General features: G+C 38.9%; 1 protein-coding gene across 3 annotated transcripts in view; it reads left to right on the top strand.

Annotated features, from left to right (window-relative positions):
• Positions 1–14212, top strand: part of LIN28B (lin-28 homolog B) — a 1447915-nt gene that overhangs the window by 873172 nt on the left and 560531 nt on the right. The window contains exon 5 of one of the 3 annotated variants that reach the window (XM_044065900.1): positions 11918–12448. The exons of the other annotated variants lie outside the window; for them this stretch is intronic. Within the exon in view, the coding sequence (XP_043921835.1) occupies positions 11918–11921 (4 nt within the window). The 3' untranslated portion in view covers positions 11922–12448. Of the gene's footprint in view, positions 1–11917; positions 12449–14212 lie in introns of those variants that run through there. 3 annotated transcript variants of the gene reach the window in all.

Below are 14212 nucleotides of genomic sequence, written 5' to 3' on the forward strand. Positions count from 1 at the left end.
GTACCTCTACTTTCCTTTACTATGCTTAAAAGCCTTTTTGGTGTATTTGCTTTTTTGTTGGAGGTATATCATTGTATTTTTATTTTTAATTGCTCCCCTGACATGGCACCTGACGTATGGGGGAAGAAAAACTGATGTAATGGCGTCGGCTGCATGTTTTATATCCCTGACGACCTGACGTCATGGAAGAGGTGACAGCAGCCGACGCAGGACCCAAGACTTTGTTAATCAGGCCGAACTGCAAGCAGATAATCCAAATGTAATGACTGCTACAGTGAATACACTCAAACATCTACACTTATGATAAGAGTACACAACTGTACGTTTAAGCATCTGAAGTTATTGAATAGTGTACCGTGGCTTAATCCACTCACCCTGAATTTCAGCTTCCTCTTAAGAAGGATGCTAAAAGAGCACTTACTGATTCTGCTGCTGTCTAGCCTCCACTGAACGTCTCCCTCGGGTTGGATGAAAAACCTGAGTACAGGTCGGTGTTGACACCAGTTCCCTCTGTCATGACCATGCTAGAGGTTACACAGAACTGCTTAATGACACATCCGCTGAGGCTGTATACATCTGGTACAGATGTTGAGGGGGAACCATAGCTGATTATATCTGAAGGGTTAGGGGATTCCCCAATTTTTAGTTAGGGGAAAAGGTGCTTGGTACCCTTATTAAATCAAGGTAGGGCTCTGAGCCTCCTAGATTTGTCGAGACAGATGTTTCCTTAAAACAGAAAACAAAACATGTAGCTAAGGATCCTCACAAAGAGAAGCAGGACTTTGCTCAGTGTCTGTTTAATGCCCTCATGGCTCTGAAACCCCCTCAGAAATTTTGTTCCTGATACCAAACCCCTCCCCCCAGTCTTCCACTCCATCTAAGAGGCATATGGGGTTCTGCTGCTTCTGATGAGGGCTTGGACTCTGATAAAGAATCCTTGACATATTCCTCACAAATGCACTCTCCCTTAGCCTTGGGGCCTGGTGAAGAGGGTTCTTTATCCCCTGATTTTGCTTTTGAGGAATTATCCTTTGGGGGTAAAGTGGTTCATGTGCTGGAACACTTTAAAATGGGATTGTTCCCAAATATCATAGGCTCAAAAGAGGTATTATGAACTTTTACAAATAGACTCATCCAGACCTTCTGCAGTCCCTCCAGTCGCAGCTGCCTTGTTGGACACATTTGTAGCAGCATCTCCGTCTCCTGACTGTCAACCTTTGGCCCTTAAGATGCCAGACAGATTTTGTAAGGTACCTGAGGATCATAAATACTTCTATAAAAGTCCATCTTCTGATCCTACAGTGTTTTCCTCTTCCAAGCTTCTGCCTTCTGACAAGGGACAGCTGTGCTATGGAGAGGTATAGGAAAAAAGTGTAAACTTCTGCTAGTTTGGCTTTTAGGGCCATTAATTATCAAACCTATATAACTAGATATGGCCTAGCTGTTCTATCTCAGCTGGGAGAAGGGGTGAATGACATGTCTGATTTGGACAGTAAGACTTGTGCTCTTTCTCTACTGAGTTCTGCCTGTCAGGTAGCTCGCTGTTCCATTAAATGCAGCTTTAATGCTGACTCCCAATAGGGCAGCTACATTTGGTTACACCTGCATGTCTAGTTCTATCATGAGGAGATATTCCTCGTTGCACTTGCAGGCTTTACCTGAGGATATTAAAGTCAGACGTTTAGATTATCCCTTACATAATCAGAATACTGCTGCAGCAGAGTTGTTTAAAACCTTGCAGGATAAGGGCAAGGTTATGCAGGACCTAAACAGATTTTTGTTTCACATGCATCTACGTTCCAGGGAGACTGTCCTTCAAAGTCTTACTTGGCCCATAGGCAGCCTAGACAACCTGCTAGAGATGAGAGAGTTTGAGTGGATTTTACCAGATAATCTCACTCAGAGTTCTAGAGGCCAAAAAACTTTTTTCCCCTTATCTCTGCCTCCTTCTCCGTTAGGCAACAGATAACCACAGATACTTTGGTTCTCTCTATCATCCAACATACTTTGTCCTGGAAGTCCCTTCCTCCATTTTCTGGTCTTATTCAGCCTCCTCCTTGCTATCTTCATCATTTTCCTTTGGTCCTATGGGATCTGGCAGAACAGGGAACCATACCACCCTGTTTCCTTGTCTCAAAAGGGAACAGGTTTTTATTCCATAATATTTCTTGTTCCCAGGAAGGAGATGTATAGGTCTATTCTGCACCTGGCCTTTCTCAATGTCATTCCCAAGGTATCTTCCTTTAGGATGTTGTCTCTTCGGACCCTTTTCCCCTCTTTTCCTTCCTAAGCCTTTCCTTGTCTCCCTGGATTTGATGATGCTTTGCTCCATATTTCTATTCACTCTCTCTTCAGGAAACATTTGTTTCTCTGTTTATTCCTTTCATTACCAGTTTTGTGCTTTGCCTTTTGGTCTTTCTACACCTGCAAGACTATTTACCAAATATATGGCTCCTGTGGTAGCTTTCTGCAGACTTCAGGGAATCCAGATATTCCCTTATCTGGACAAATGTCTGATTCAAGCCCTCTTGCAGCAGTTCCTGCTTCAGGATCTGCACTTCTATGTGCAGTGTAGGATTCATTCTCAATCTGAAAAAATCAGAGATGATGACTCCTCAGGATCCAGGATTCAGACCATTACAAAGTTGGCTTCTCTTCTGAAAACCAAAGTCCTCATTTTGACTGCTTATTTCCAGTTTCTTCTTACTGTTCTATTTCTTCCTGCAAGGAAATTTCTCCAAGACCTGGGGTTCATGGCAGCCACCATCCCCATAATTAATTTGCCAGACTCCACATAAGAAAATTCCAGTGGTATCTCAAGACTGTTTGGCTCCAACACTGCCACTGCCACTGTCTGGAGTTTCCAATCCCACGTTTACACTGTCTGAAATTCAAATTCTATTCATGGATTCAGCAAATCTCTCTAAATCCAGGTCCATCTTTTCAGGTTCCCCTTCCTTCTAGAGCTGTACACAGATGCTTCATCCAATGGTCTGAAGTCCATGGTGTTTGATCTCCACACATATTGGACCCTATCAATATCAAAAAGATGAGGAATTAAATTCTAGTGCTTCAGCGCTTTCATTCCCTTTGGTTTCCAGGTCCTCTAAAGGTTTTTACAGACAATACCACAATGATGTAGTACATAAACAAGCAAGGGAGCAAAAAATCGTATTTCTATAGGCTTGGCCCTTCAGGCTTGGTGTTTTGCAATCTGACATCATTTGGATCTTTAAGTGGTTCACATCCCTTCATAATACAAACTAGTAGCTGACTTTGACCAAGTTCAGGAATGAATGGATGCTTCACAGAATAGGGTACTCCTCAAGTAGATCTTTTTGCCTCCCCTTTGAACTCCTCAAGTAGATCTTTTTGCCTCCCCTTTGAACAGACAACTTTCTTGGCTCTGTTACTAAGTTTCAAGTCCACTGGAAAGTGGATGACGAGTCTTTTTCTTGCAATGGGATAATCCTGTATGCCTATCGTCCTCCTTCGCAGGATCTTGCACAAGATGATATGCGACATACCCAAAATCTTGCTGGTACTTCCCTTTTGGTCTATACCACACTATTTTCCCCCCTTCTTTTTCACCTAGCCAGAGGCAATTATCATAAATTACCTCACAAGATGGATATTCTCAAACAAGTCAAGAGTTCTCTTCCACCCTCCCCTGTTCACACTTCCAATGACACTTTGGGTGATAGGATTTTGGTTACTTTCAGGCCCCATTTTTTTGCAGACATGCTTCAGTTTTTGCAGGAGGCCAGAAAACCCACTACTAGAAAATCTTATGTGGCTAAATGGAAGAGAGTTTTCTATCTGGTGTCTCTAGCATGACCAGAACCCTTTTTCTATGGTGGTTCCCTATGGTCCTTTCTTATTTGCGTGAATTGCTTAATACTTGGTTGGTATATTCTTCTGTTACGCCATTTCTGCCTGTTGGCCATTGAGTCCATGTTTGGCTTTTAGTTTTGAAGTCAAACAATTTCTGAAAGGCTTCCTTCATGTAAGGTCCTCAAGAAAGCCTATTGTTCCTTCTTGGGACTTTAATTTTGTTCTTGAAAATTTCTCTGTCCCATTTTGAGCCTTCCTGTTCTTCTCTGCAACATTGTACTTGGAAGCCTGTATTGTTGGTGGCTCTTATTTCTGCCAAGAGACTTACTGAACTTCAAGCCCTCATGGGGGTTCCTCCATTTTTGGTTTTTCACAAGAACAGTATGTCTCTTCATATTAATCCTCCTTTTATGCCCAAAGTGGCTTTAATGATCTGTCATTGAATTAATGTATTCCTCTTCCTTCCTTTTTTTCTTCTCCACAGTCTGCTAGTGGGAAGATACTACACTCTTTGGATTTACATACACAGCTCAGATGTTACTTGGATAAGGCAAAATACATTAGAAAGTCTGAGCAACTTTGTTTCCTTTTATATCAGGAAATTGGGTTTTGAAGCGTCTAAGCAAGGCATCTCCTGGATCTCTTAGGTCATTTCCTTTTGTTATACTTTTCATAGCAAGCAGCTCCTCTTTTCTGTTCGTGCTCACTCTACAAGGGTGGTAGCCTCTTCTAGTGCTTTTTTTAAGGGTCCAGATCCTAGACCCATCTTAGAAGCTGCTACTTGGTCTTTTGTCCATACTTTTGCCAAACATAAGTTGGATGTCATTTCCAGGGCTAGCACAGGATTTGCTAGGGCTATCCTTCATGGATTTATGGAGGCCTGTTCTCTGCCTCCTCCTCCTCCCATACTTTGCAGTAACTTTTGAACTCTCCCAGGTATAAGGAATACTGCAACAGTGATAAGAAAGACATAGTACGGTTGTGTACGATCTTACCATAGAAGTAGATGTCCTCCTCCGCACCATTGCAGCATTCAGTCCCTCTCTCCTCTCCCCTTTTTCTGTTCTGCAGCTGGCCGAGGGGTTTCTTCCTTTCACCTGTATCTCCTTCTGTTCCCTTTCTTGGATGGCATGATGTTGTTTTTTTGGGGTTGATATGATTCTCCTGGGGCAGTTCAGGTCTGAGGATTAGACTTCTCTACATTGCATGTGTACCTTATGTCTTGAGTATAAGACATGTTGCCATATAATGCTGAGAAGGTGTAAAGGCTTTGGTATGCTGGCCGGATTTTAGGCTGTGCTCAATGGGATATAACAGGTATAAGGAGTACTGCAACAGTGAGAAGTGGGGCATCTCCTGTTATGATATGATCTTGTACAATTGTGCTGTGTATGAATGTTATATGGTGGATGTGAAGGCATCTATTCACCACCTGCATTGCTACCCATTTTATGTAAACTTGCTTCTCATTTGTCATACAATCCATATATTTGCAGTTAATCATTTTCCACCAAAGTGATGATGCCTAGTGAGTTTATTTAAGCCTTTTTACTTGTCTACAATTCCCTGTTAATGCTAATCTGTTTTATTGAGGCTACAGACAGAAACATAGTTTATGCAACGAACCTTTGGACATAAATTCAAAACTTGAATCTAAGTTATGCAGTAATGGCTCACTGGTACTCAAAAATGAGCACACTGTTACCCAGCCAGCATTGTAAATCAAGTATATACCAGTACAAAAATCTCTGATCACTTAAGTGCCATTGAGAGACCAGATTTTCTATTGGCATATGCTGGGGTACATTCTGCAAAACTAAAGAAATAAACCTACCTGATTTTCTTTGTATTTCTGTGCTGTGTCATGTAAAAAAAAAAAAAATAAAATTTTTACTGTAAAAACAACAATGAAGATTTTCTTTCGCCATTGCTTCTCCTGCACTACACTGATGCATTGTGCAAGTGTGGGAAGGCAAGTTCTGTATGCATTCACAGTACATCAGCATACAGAACTCAAAGGGGAGAAAGACTGAAGTGTCGTTATACAAAGACATTATTTAGGAAAGGTAAACAATGTCTTTCTTAAATAATGTTATAGAATAGCAATAATCCACACCTGTGTGTTTCAGGATTTACCCAGAGCTGGCATTGTTAATTACTTGGGCTTTGCCCTCGTGATCAAGCCACACCATTTGTAGGTAAATTCTGATATACCCAATTCAGTAATTGTTAAATAACTTTACAGTTGTCTAGTAAAACTATCATTAATTCATATAAACATGTACTTTATTAGGCATGTAATCTCATTATTTTAGCTGTCATTTGATGGTTATGCAAGTCTGCCTAATCTTTGCCAGCTGTATATCATTTGTTGGTGCTAAGTTTTAGAACTAACTTTTAATTGTTTGAGATAAATTAGAGGCGTTAATTTGGCACAATCTCTCATTCAGTAGGACCACATACTAAAAGACTTGCTGCAAGAGTAAGTGACTTATTCTGGTGTAATGATATTTTGTAGCTAGCAGAAACTGGTTACTCCATTGTAATATTGTAGTAAGCCTTTAAGTATCAGACCATATGTCTATCCAAGTTTCCATGGATTAGTCAGTGGGGTCTAATTTTTGATCATTGTTGTTTTCCTCACCTTATCTGTAGTTTTTCCTTTGTGTTTACTGCAGAGTTGTTTCACTGTAGTAAAATGTCTAAGTATTCCTCTACATTTCATGTTTCTAAAACCTAATGTTCTGTAGTGAAACATACTGTGTTTGTTATAATGAAGTATTAGAAAATCCATCATTCTAGCCAGCCCGGTGCTTCGAGGGGGTTCCATCTATGACAGTATTAGTACTAATTTAATAGCATGATTGCCAGAGTTGGGTTTGGAGGAGAGTTTCAGTTGCCCCTTCTGAACGGAGTACTCTTTTTGTGATGTGCCACAGTAACCAGCTTGGCAAATCATACAGGTAAAATTGTAAGAATGAAGGTTACAGGCATATGTGGCATTCATTTGTAAGTATTTTAAGTACAGTGACTGAGGGAATTGTATAGATCATAATAAATAAATAGACCTCCGCTTTGCAGCGCGACTGTTTTTAGGCAGTTAGAAGTGCACAGCAAGTTAGGTTTGTAGAGTTGGGTAAGTTTAGCCGAAAGGCCAAACAGCCCGGCGTCCCAAACTGGTCTGCATGCTAGTGTCTTTTGATAAAATATATGAATAAATAATGCATTGTATTAAAGAATGCCAGTTCCACCCCTTCTTGCCAGCTGCTTATGTATAACGCATCCATAGTTAAAACCAACAGTATGGATAGGGAGTATTATTTCCTAAGTACATAGTGTGGCTAAGGAGTGTTCTTTCTGAATATGTTCAGAAGTAGTAGAACAGAGCAAGATTAAAGAAAATATTTAGTTTGCACATTTAGAAATGGTGCTGCATATGTGCAGATCATATTTTAGTGTCAAGATTATCACCCCACTTTGATTGTAGCTGAATTTATAGTTTTGTTGACTGTTTTTCAACAGTATAGAAAGCTTAAGCCTATTGGCTAAACAAAAGGCTTTACTCTGCTACTGCAGTTGAATGAAGTCAGCTGCAACACACACGTGCACACACACACACATTTATTTTTTTTATTATTATTTGAAGTAAAATTTGCATGCCATGTTTTCACTGAAGTTGCTGCAGTTCAGGGCTTGTTGCGATGTATGTTTTCAACCTCTTCTATAGAGGGTCATAATAGGAGAGAGTCCCATTAATACCTTTAAAACACAAAAATGTGTAATTTTGTCCAGATTCTGTATGCCATGGCTCACATTACCAAAAAGAAGTGAAACAGCCATACATTCAAAGGGCAAGTGAAGATTCTGTGCTACCTTATATGTAAGAATATACATGAGCATAAATGTGCATGCATACACATATCTACACACTGACAAAGCCCTTCATATCTTAAGAGGATTCTTCTGTTAATGATCTCTGTACTACAGAGGTCACTTCTTGATACCATCTTTGTCATCTGACAAAGCTTGCCCCCCTCCATGCATGACACTATCATGGCTCACAGCCTTTCATGATTTATTGTTTAATTACAGAATGGATATCCATAATTATAATGTGCCTTTGTTAGTGATCATGTGACAATATTTACCCATTTTACAAGATAAAATGTTTAGAACTGAACTCGAGATGGAACAAGCTATTCATCCATCATTAACATGAACCTTAACCTTTACACAAAGCCTCGAGCTGTGCCCTGGTAATAATCAAAATTTGATTAAATCAGTATATTCAATTTCTGTTATACATTACTGCTATATCTATGTAAATTAGTACTTCTTTAAATCACTGTGCACAGTTTTCATAGCAACTTTTTTTTTTATTCATTTTATAAACCTCCATTTCAGTTCGTCTTATCCTGCTTATCAGGAGAAACTGAAGACTGCAGCAGATTTGTGCACAGAATTATTCTTTAATGTTGAAAATGTAACAAAACAGCAAATGACTGTAATGAATTGAATGCATTTATGTGGCTAAAGAAAGGCTTTCATTGTTTATTTAGTATGGACAAGTGGTTGGACTGAACCATTAAGCCCCCCCCCCCCCACACTTTTATCCATGACCTAGTTACAATGCAAGCAAGAAATAATACCTAGGACAGTGCAAGCAAAGGTAACAGTTAACCATGGCATTACTGAAGAAGTTTGTAACAGCGCATTTAAAGTCTAGGGATATAGGAATGCTGACAAGAAAAATAAAAGTAATATAAAACCATAAAGTATGTCTTGTATGTGAAATATGCTTTAATCCCAATTAAAAGGGAAAAAAGAACAACCTTAGTATTACTGAGTTGGTCACTCTTGCCGACTGCAGTGTCCTGTGTGCCAAGAAGCATCATAACATGCAGGCAGAAACCAGATCAGTGTAGAGCTGGGCCACCCAGTTTCAGCAGTAGTGAAAGTATCTGGGATAATTAAAAAGAACTTTCAGTCCCACCAAGTAAACCCATACAAGCTAAAGATGATGGTAGCCTGGATAGATTGCAGGTGTAACAAGAGTATCTTTGACAGACATGAATGACTGAAGCAGTACTGTTCCAATGATGTCCAGGGTTTGGAAATGGGTTCTTTCTATATATAAAGTTATAAAAAAAAACTGAATACCTTAAACCAGTTGTATTCTGAAGTGTACATAGGTATATACATTTAAGTATATTAACTTTTCTTGGTCAGATCTCACCACCCCCCTCCCCAGATGATTTTGTTTTCCCTAATCCTCATTTGTGTAGTAATATTTATCTAGACATTAGCGCGGGAAATAAATATTGATTTTTTTCCCTACTTTTGAATGTGAAAGCATTAGTTTATTTTGTAAGCTCAGGCAGATTTCAATGATTATGTCCAACTTTTTGCACCAGAACTACAGCTGAATAGAAAATTCTGTATAATGTGTTACATTTTTCACTGTTTCTTGCGTGGTATAGAGTGATAGCTTGGCTTCCCAGTAAATTGTGTGTGTGTGTGTGTGTGTGTGTGTGTGTGTGTGTGTGTGTATCCCTGTACTGGAAACAGTAGTTTCAGGCTTTCTGATATGCAGCTTTAAAGGGATTTGAAGCATTTCAGACTGAGTGAATGTATGCATGGGTCAAAATCAGCCTTGGTTCCACTGGGTGCCTTTAGCAGGATGGGCGGGGCCAGTGGCACAGAGGAACTGCATGAGGCAGCTATACTTACTGGAGACATCAATTGTAGAAGCAATGTTACCTCATTTATACTGCTGTCATAGCGATGGAAGATCATTATGTTAATAATCTTCTAGATGTGTGCCAATGGCAAGTGAAACTAGAAGTCCATTTTCTAAGAAGTGAATCAGCAGTTTAAAGAAGCAACTTGCTCCACTTTTATGCAGTGCTGGAGTGGGTTCTGATAGGATTTTAGTCCAGGTTTCTGGCATAGCACCCCAGGACATAAACCATTATACTGTTTTGCTGGTGAACGGGATGTTGAGAGACAGACTAGCAAAAAGAAAGAATAAATAAATGTTCTTTACCACATGGCTCACTTTGGGAGAGAGGATGACGTTTTTTGCTCTACTTCCTAAGGTGGTATCATGTATGCTACGCTGCCTAATAAATTGGTGCAGCTTATGTTGCAAAGCATGTGTCTCATTTTTAAGTAAGTTATGAAACTTTTACTAACAGGGTTGCTGCTTTTTTGGGGGGATTACTGACTTTAGTAATCCCAGTGCTGCCAGTCTTTTAGTGACCCCTAACTCGTTTCCAGGGTTCACCTTATCACACAAGGCTAACTAACTCTGATTGGTGTAGATGTCTGAGAAAACCCAAGGACCAGACAATTGAATGAGGTTAATGTTTGACGAAGATGGTAAAGGTAGCTTGAATAATGCCCAAGAGTGGGCAAAATAATATATGGGATCTTTCGCAGACCAAATAATACACCTCTGGTTCTTTGAAATCCAATTTTAACTTCTTAAGCGTCAGTCCACCAGTTTCATACAAGACAATTTCTTTGCAAGTTGACATCTAAAACCTTCTGATTGTACGGTGTTTTGTTGCCATAAACTGAGTTGTGGGTTGCACATAAATATTAAATGTTAAGGAGGTTACCAAATCACATCTTTGGAATGGGTTTTCAGTTTTCATTTGCTAAGCCTTTTAACTCTTTTATTTGACAAATGCTTACCAACATGCAAGCTTTGTTTCTTGTCATGTTCTCTTGTCAAGTCGTCAAGATGAGGTTGCCTTCCTCTGCAGGAAGCCATGTAGATATGTAGTCTTCACTTTTATAATGAGCTTCTGTACGTTCTCGTTAGTAAACGAATCCACATAAAAACTCATGTAAAATATTTTTTACTGAGTATATTAATAATAAAGTTCATCATCTCATTACAAGTGGTATCTGTGAAAAACTGTCATTTTTTGCTGATGTTGCATGTTTGCCGCAGCATCCGGAAATTACCACTGCATTTGCCATCGTCTCTATGAAGGATTTTACCAGCCAAAGAGAACAGTAGAGATAAAAATTACCATTTGGTGTCACATGTTTAAATGGCTTTGGTATTAGACAAATTTATTGGTATTTCCAGTAAATGGAGCAGAGTATATTAATAGGTCCTCATGTTTGTCAAGATTTTTCTGTTTACTTTTTGGCATTTTTTTTCTTTTGTGAAATGGTGTTCTTTCAGGCATGAATTAATGCCCCAGCTCTTTTAAGGTCAGTCTGTTTTGACCTGCGACCTTTGTTCTCTCAAGGTCAACATCTGAGGACAGGAGATTAAGACTGTTTTCAAGCCCGAGATGGTAAGCGGAATGGTAAAATTAGCTAGCACATTTCAGTAACCCAACATCAAAGTTGTCAAATGATGTTGCTTATTTTAAACCATTGTGGTGGGGGAGGGTAGCAAGGTTACCACAGTAGGAACTGCTGTTAAACTACTTTGAGTAAAAGTGACAGTGCATTTATTTTGTGCCACTTAATCTCAAGTCGCATCTACAGCACATTTTTTTATTTTTAAAAGATCTGCTTGTGTGTATAATAAGCAATGTACCTAAACTGGTACAGGTGCACAAATTAAGTGATATTGTTTTCCATAGCTACTGTTTGTTCTGTTTGCGAAATTATATTTTTTTCAGTATGGTTATTTACATTCTGAACTAATTAAATGGTATTGGTCTTAAAGTTATAATGGGGTTATCCTGCTACCTAGTTATTTTACATACAGTGATTATCCAGGTGGCAAATACAAGCCCTTTAAACAATTTCATGTCATAGTCTCAAGCTTAAAAAATGAGCGAGAGAGAGAAAAAGGAAAACTTGAAGTTTGTGAGTTTGACTAAAATAAAAATCAGTGTTAAGGGAAAAATATCCTCTCCATTAAAAAAAAAAAAAAAGCAGAGAAACCAGATAATGTTTGTGCATTCGGGACAACTCACATTTATGTAATACATTGTGGAGAAAGTGGATAAGCAGCAAGAGGAATGCGGTGTCATTGTCCATTTACAGATTTTTACTAAGTATTCTTTTGGATTGTGAGCACATCTCTTCTTTTTGTATTTGATTTGAACAGTTGAGTGTCGGAGGAAGGGAGGAGCAGGTGAAAAGGAAGGCAATCGATTTAACCTGAAGTCATAACGAAAGCTTCTGCAACAAAAACTGGAACATTTCCATGTATATCTTCCTGAGGTTGCAATACAATGAATTAACTGTGCCGCTTGGTGTACACCAGGAAATACTTGATGGAGAAAGGATCAAATGAGTGCCATTAAGTCAAAATAAAACTGCAAAAATGTAGCATTAAATTACTGAGATGTATTTGCGACAGTCGCATTGCTGTTTACGACAGTACTTTAAGGCAGTCACAAGCGTGTGTTTCCTGGAACTGAGTAATTAGTAATACACTGGGGAAGGGTACAGTTGTGGGGCAGTCAACATTATCTACTTTTAACATAAATTTTATATTTCTGTTAATTTGTCAGATTTTTATCTCCTGTTACAATTATAAATGTTATTTTCATGTAGAATTAAAAATTGAGAATTAAAAATGTTTTCAAATAGATAAAATGCTAAGCCAAATTATTTCATTTAAATGTGGAAATAAAGCACTGTATTGCTGTGGAACCCTTGTGTTGCAGTTCTATGCAGCCCTCAGACTGCATGAAAATACAAGATGAGTTTTCAATGAAAAGGTTAACAAATGCATGGATACTTGTGCTAATGTTGCAAATAGTTTTTGTTTACTTTCTCTCATGAGGTATATTTACTTGCCAGTGTTTAACATTTTATTTAGTAACTTTGGCCTCCCTGTATTGCATGTTATTTTTTTTAAATAAGGCGACCATTATAAATTTATTTTCTTTTGCGGAAAGATGATTAGTGTGCATAGTTAATGAACCAGTCAAGTTTAAGAACCTTGATGCAGAATTGATGCTAGAGTAGTATACTCTACAAGTATGGATGCGAAGTGTCATTAGTTTTATCTATTTGCATGGAGAAGACTTTTCCAGTTGCAAGCTGTGGCACATTATGTCTTGTGTTGGAATAATCTGCTGAAAAAAATTGAAGTAAAAATGCCATATGATACCCTGGGAAATACCTTTGAACAGATTCTGAACCCATGTTTTTCATTTGCTTTTTAAAGGGAACATGCTTTTGTGTAAATTGAATGTATGCCTTTTATTTGTGATAAAAGGAAATAATTCACACTGACAAAAGGATGATGGTATCTTTGAACAAAAATATAAACACAGTTTTAGTGTATTTAGATAGGGCCATTCATCAGAGCTTTGGAACTGTACCTAAAATATGCTGTATATTTAACTTACAGGGCCAGTACGTGCAAATGATGAACAAAAAATAAGAAATTATGTACTCCCCATAACGCTTCATGTTTGTTGTCCATGTCGCCTTCATTCATTGCTGGTTGGGTTCGGAACCAAAAATCTGTTCCAACTTGCCCTATACAAAAGCTCGAGAGCTTCCACCGGCTTGAGGCTATACCCTATCCCATCATGCTCCAGGAAGAATAATTTTTTGCAAATACTATAACTAGTAGTCTAGACATAAAACTTTGTTCCAATAAACGAACTAAGGAAGAGATTCTGAGAAAAAGCCCACTTGGCAACTAACCTCTTGATCCTCCAGGAGCAAAGACTGGGAGAAGGAGAGTGGGATGCAAGAATGAAGGCAAGATGGACAGCAAACATGGAACGTTATAGTGAGTACATAACATCTTAATGTTATGTTGTCCTATCTCGCCTTCATTCATTGCTGGTTGGGACTGCATCCCTAGCGCCTTCTTTCTAGGGTAGCGCAAGGGAAAATACTCTTCCTAACAGTGGACCCAAAGGAGGCCCTGTTCCTGGAGGCCAACTCAACTTTGTAATGAGTCATAATGGTATGAGGCCTTACCCATGTTGCTGCAGCACAAATTGAATCCATGGGTAACCTTGCCTGAAAGGCCACCGAGGCTGCTGTCACTCTTGTGGAATGGCCTTTTATGTTTCCTGAAAGTTCTCTATTCTGAGATGTAGGTTATACAATCAGTAGGGAACTTGAAAAGCGTGACCTTAGATATGGTGGCACCCTTCTTTTTATCTGAAAAAGATACAAACAGTTGGTCTCATTTCCTGAATTCCTTTGTTCTGTGTAGGTAGAAATATAACAGTCTGTGTATATCCAGTTGGTGTAATCTGTACTCTGCCTTGTTGCCATGATTTGGGGAAAAAAACAGGCAAGTCAGTGGATTAACTCAAATTCACTTCGGAACAAACCTTGGAGAGGAATGATGGGAATAGTTCTCAGGGATGCTCTATCTTTGTGGAAAATCAAGTAAGGGGGATGGTGTGTGTGTGTGTGTGTATAT

The sequence above is a fragment of the Protopterus annectens genome, chromosome 1.part0, assembly GCF_019279795.1.
Source record: "Protopterus annectens isolate FY-2018-M chromosome 1.part0, PAN1.0, whole genome shotgun sequence".
In the NCBI taxonomy this organism is placed as follows: domain Eukaryota; kingdom Metazoa; phylum Chordata; order Ceratodontiformes; family Protopteridae; genus Protopterus; species Protopterus annectens.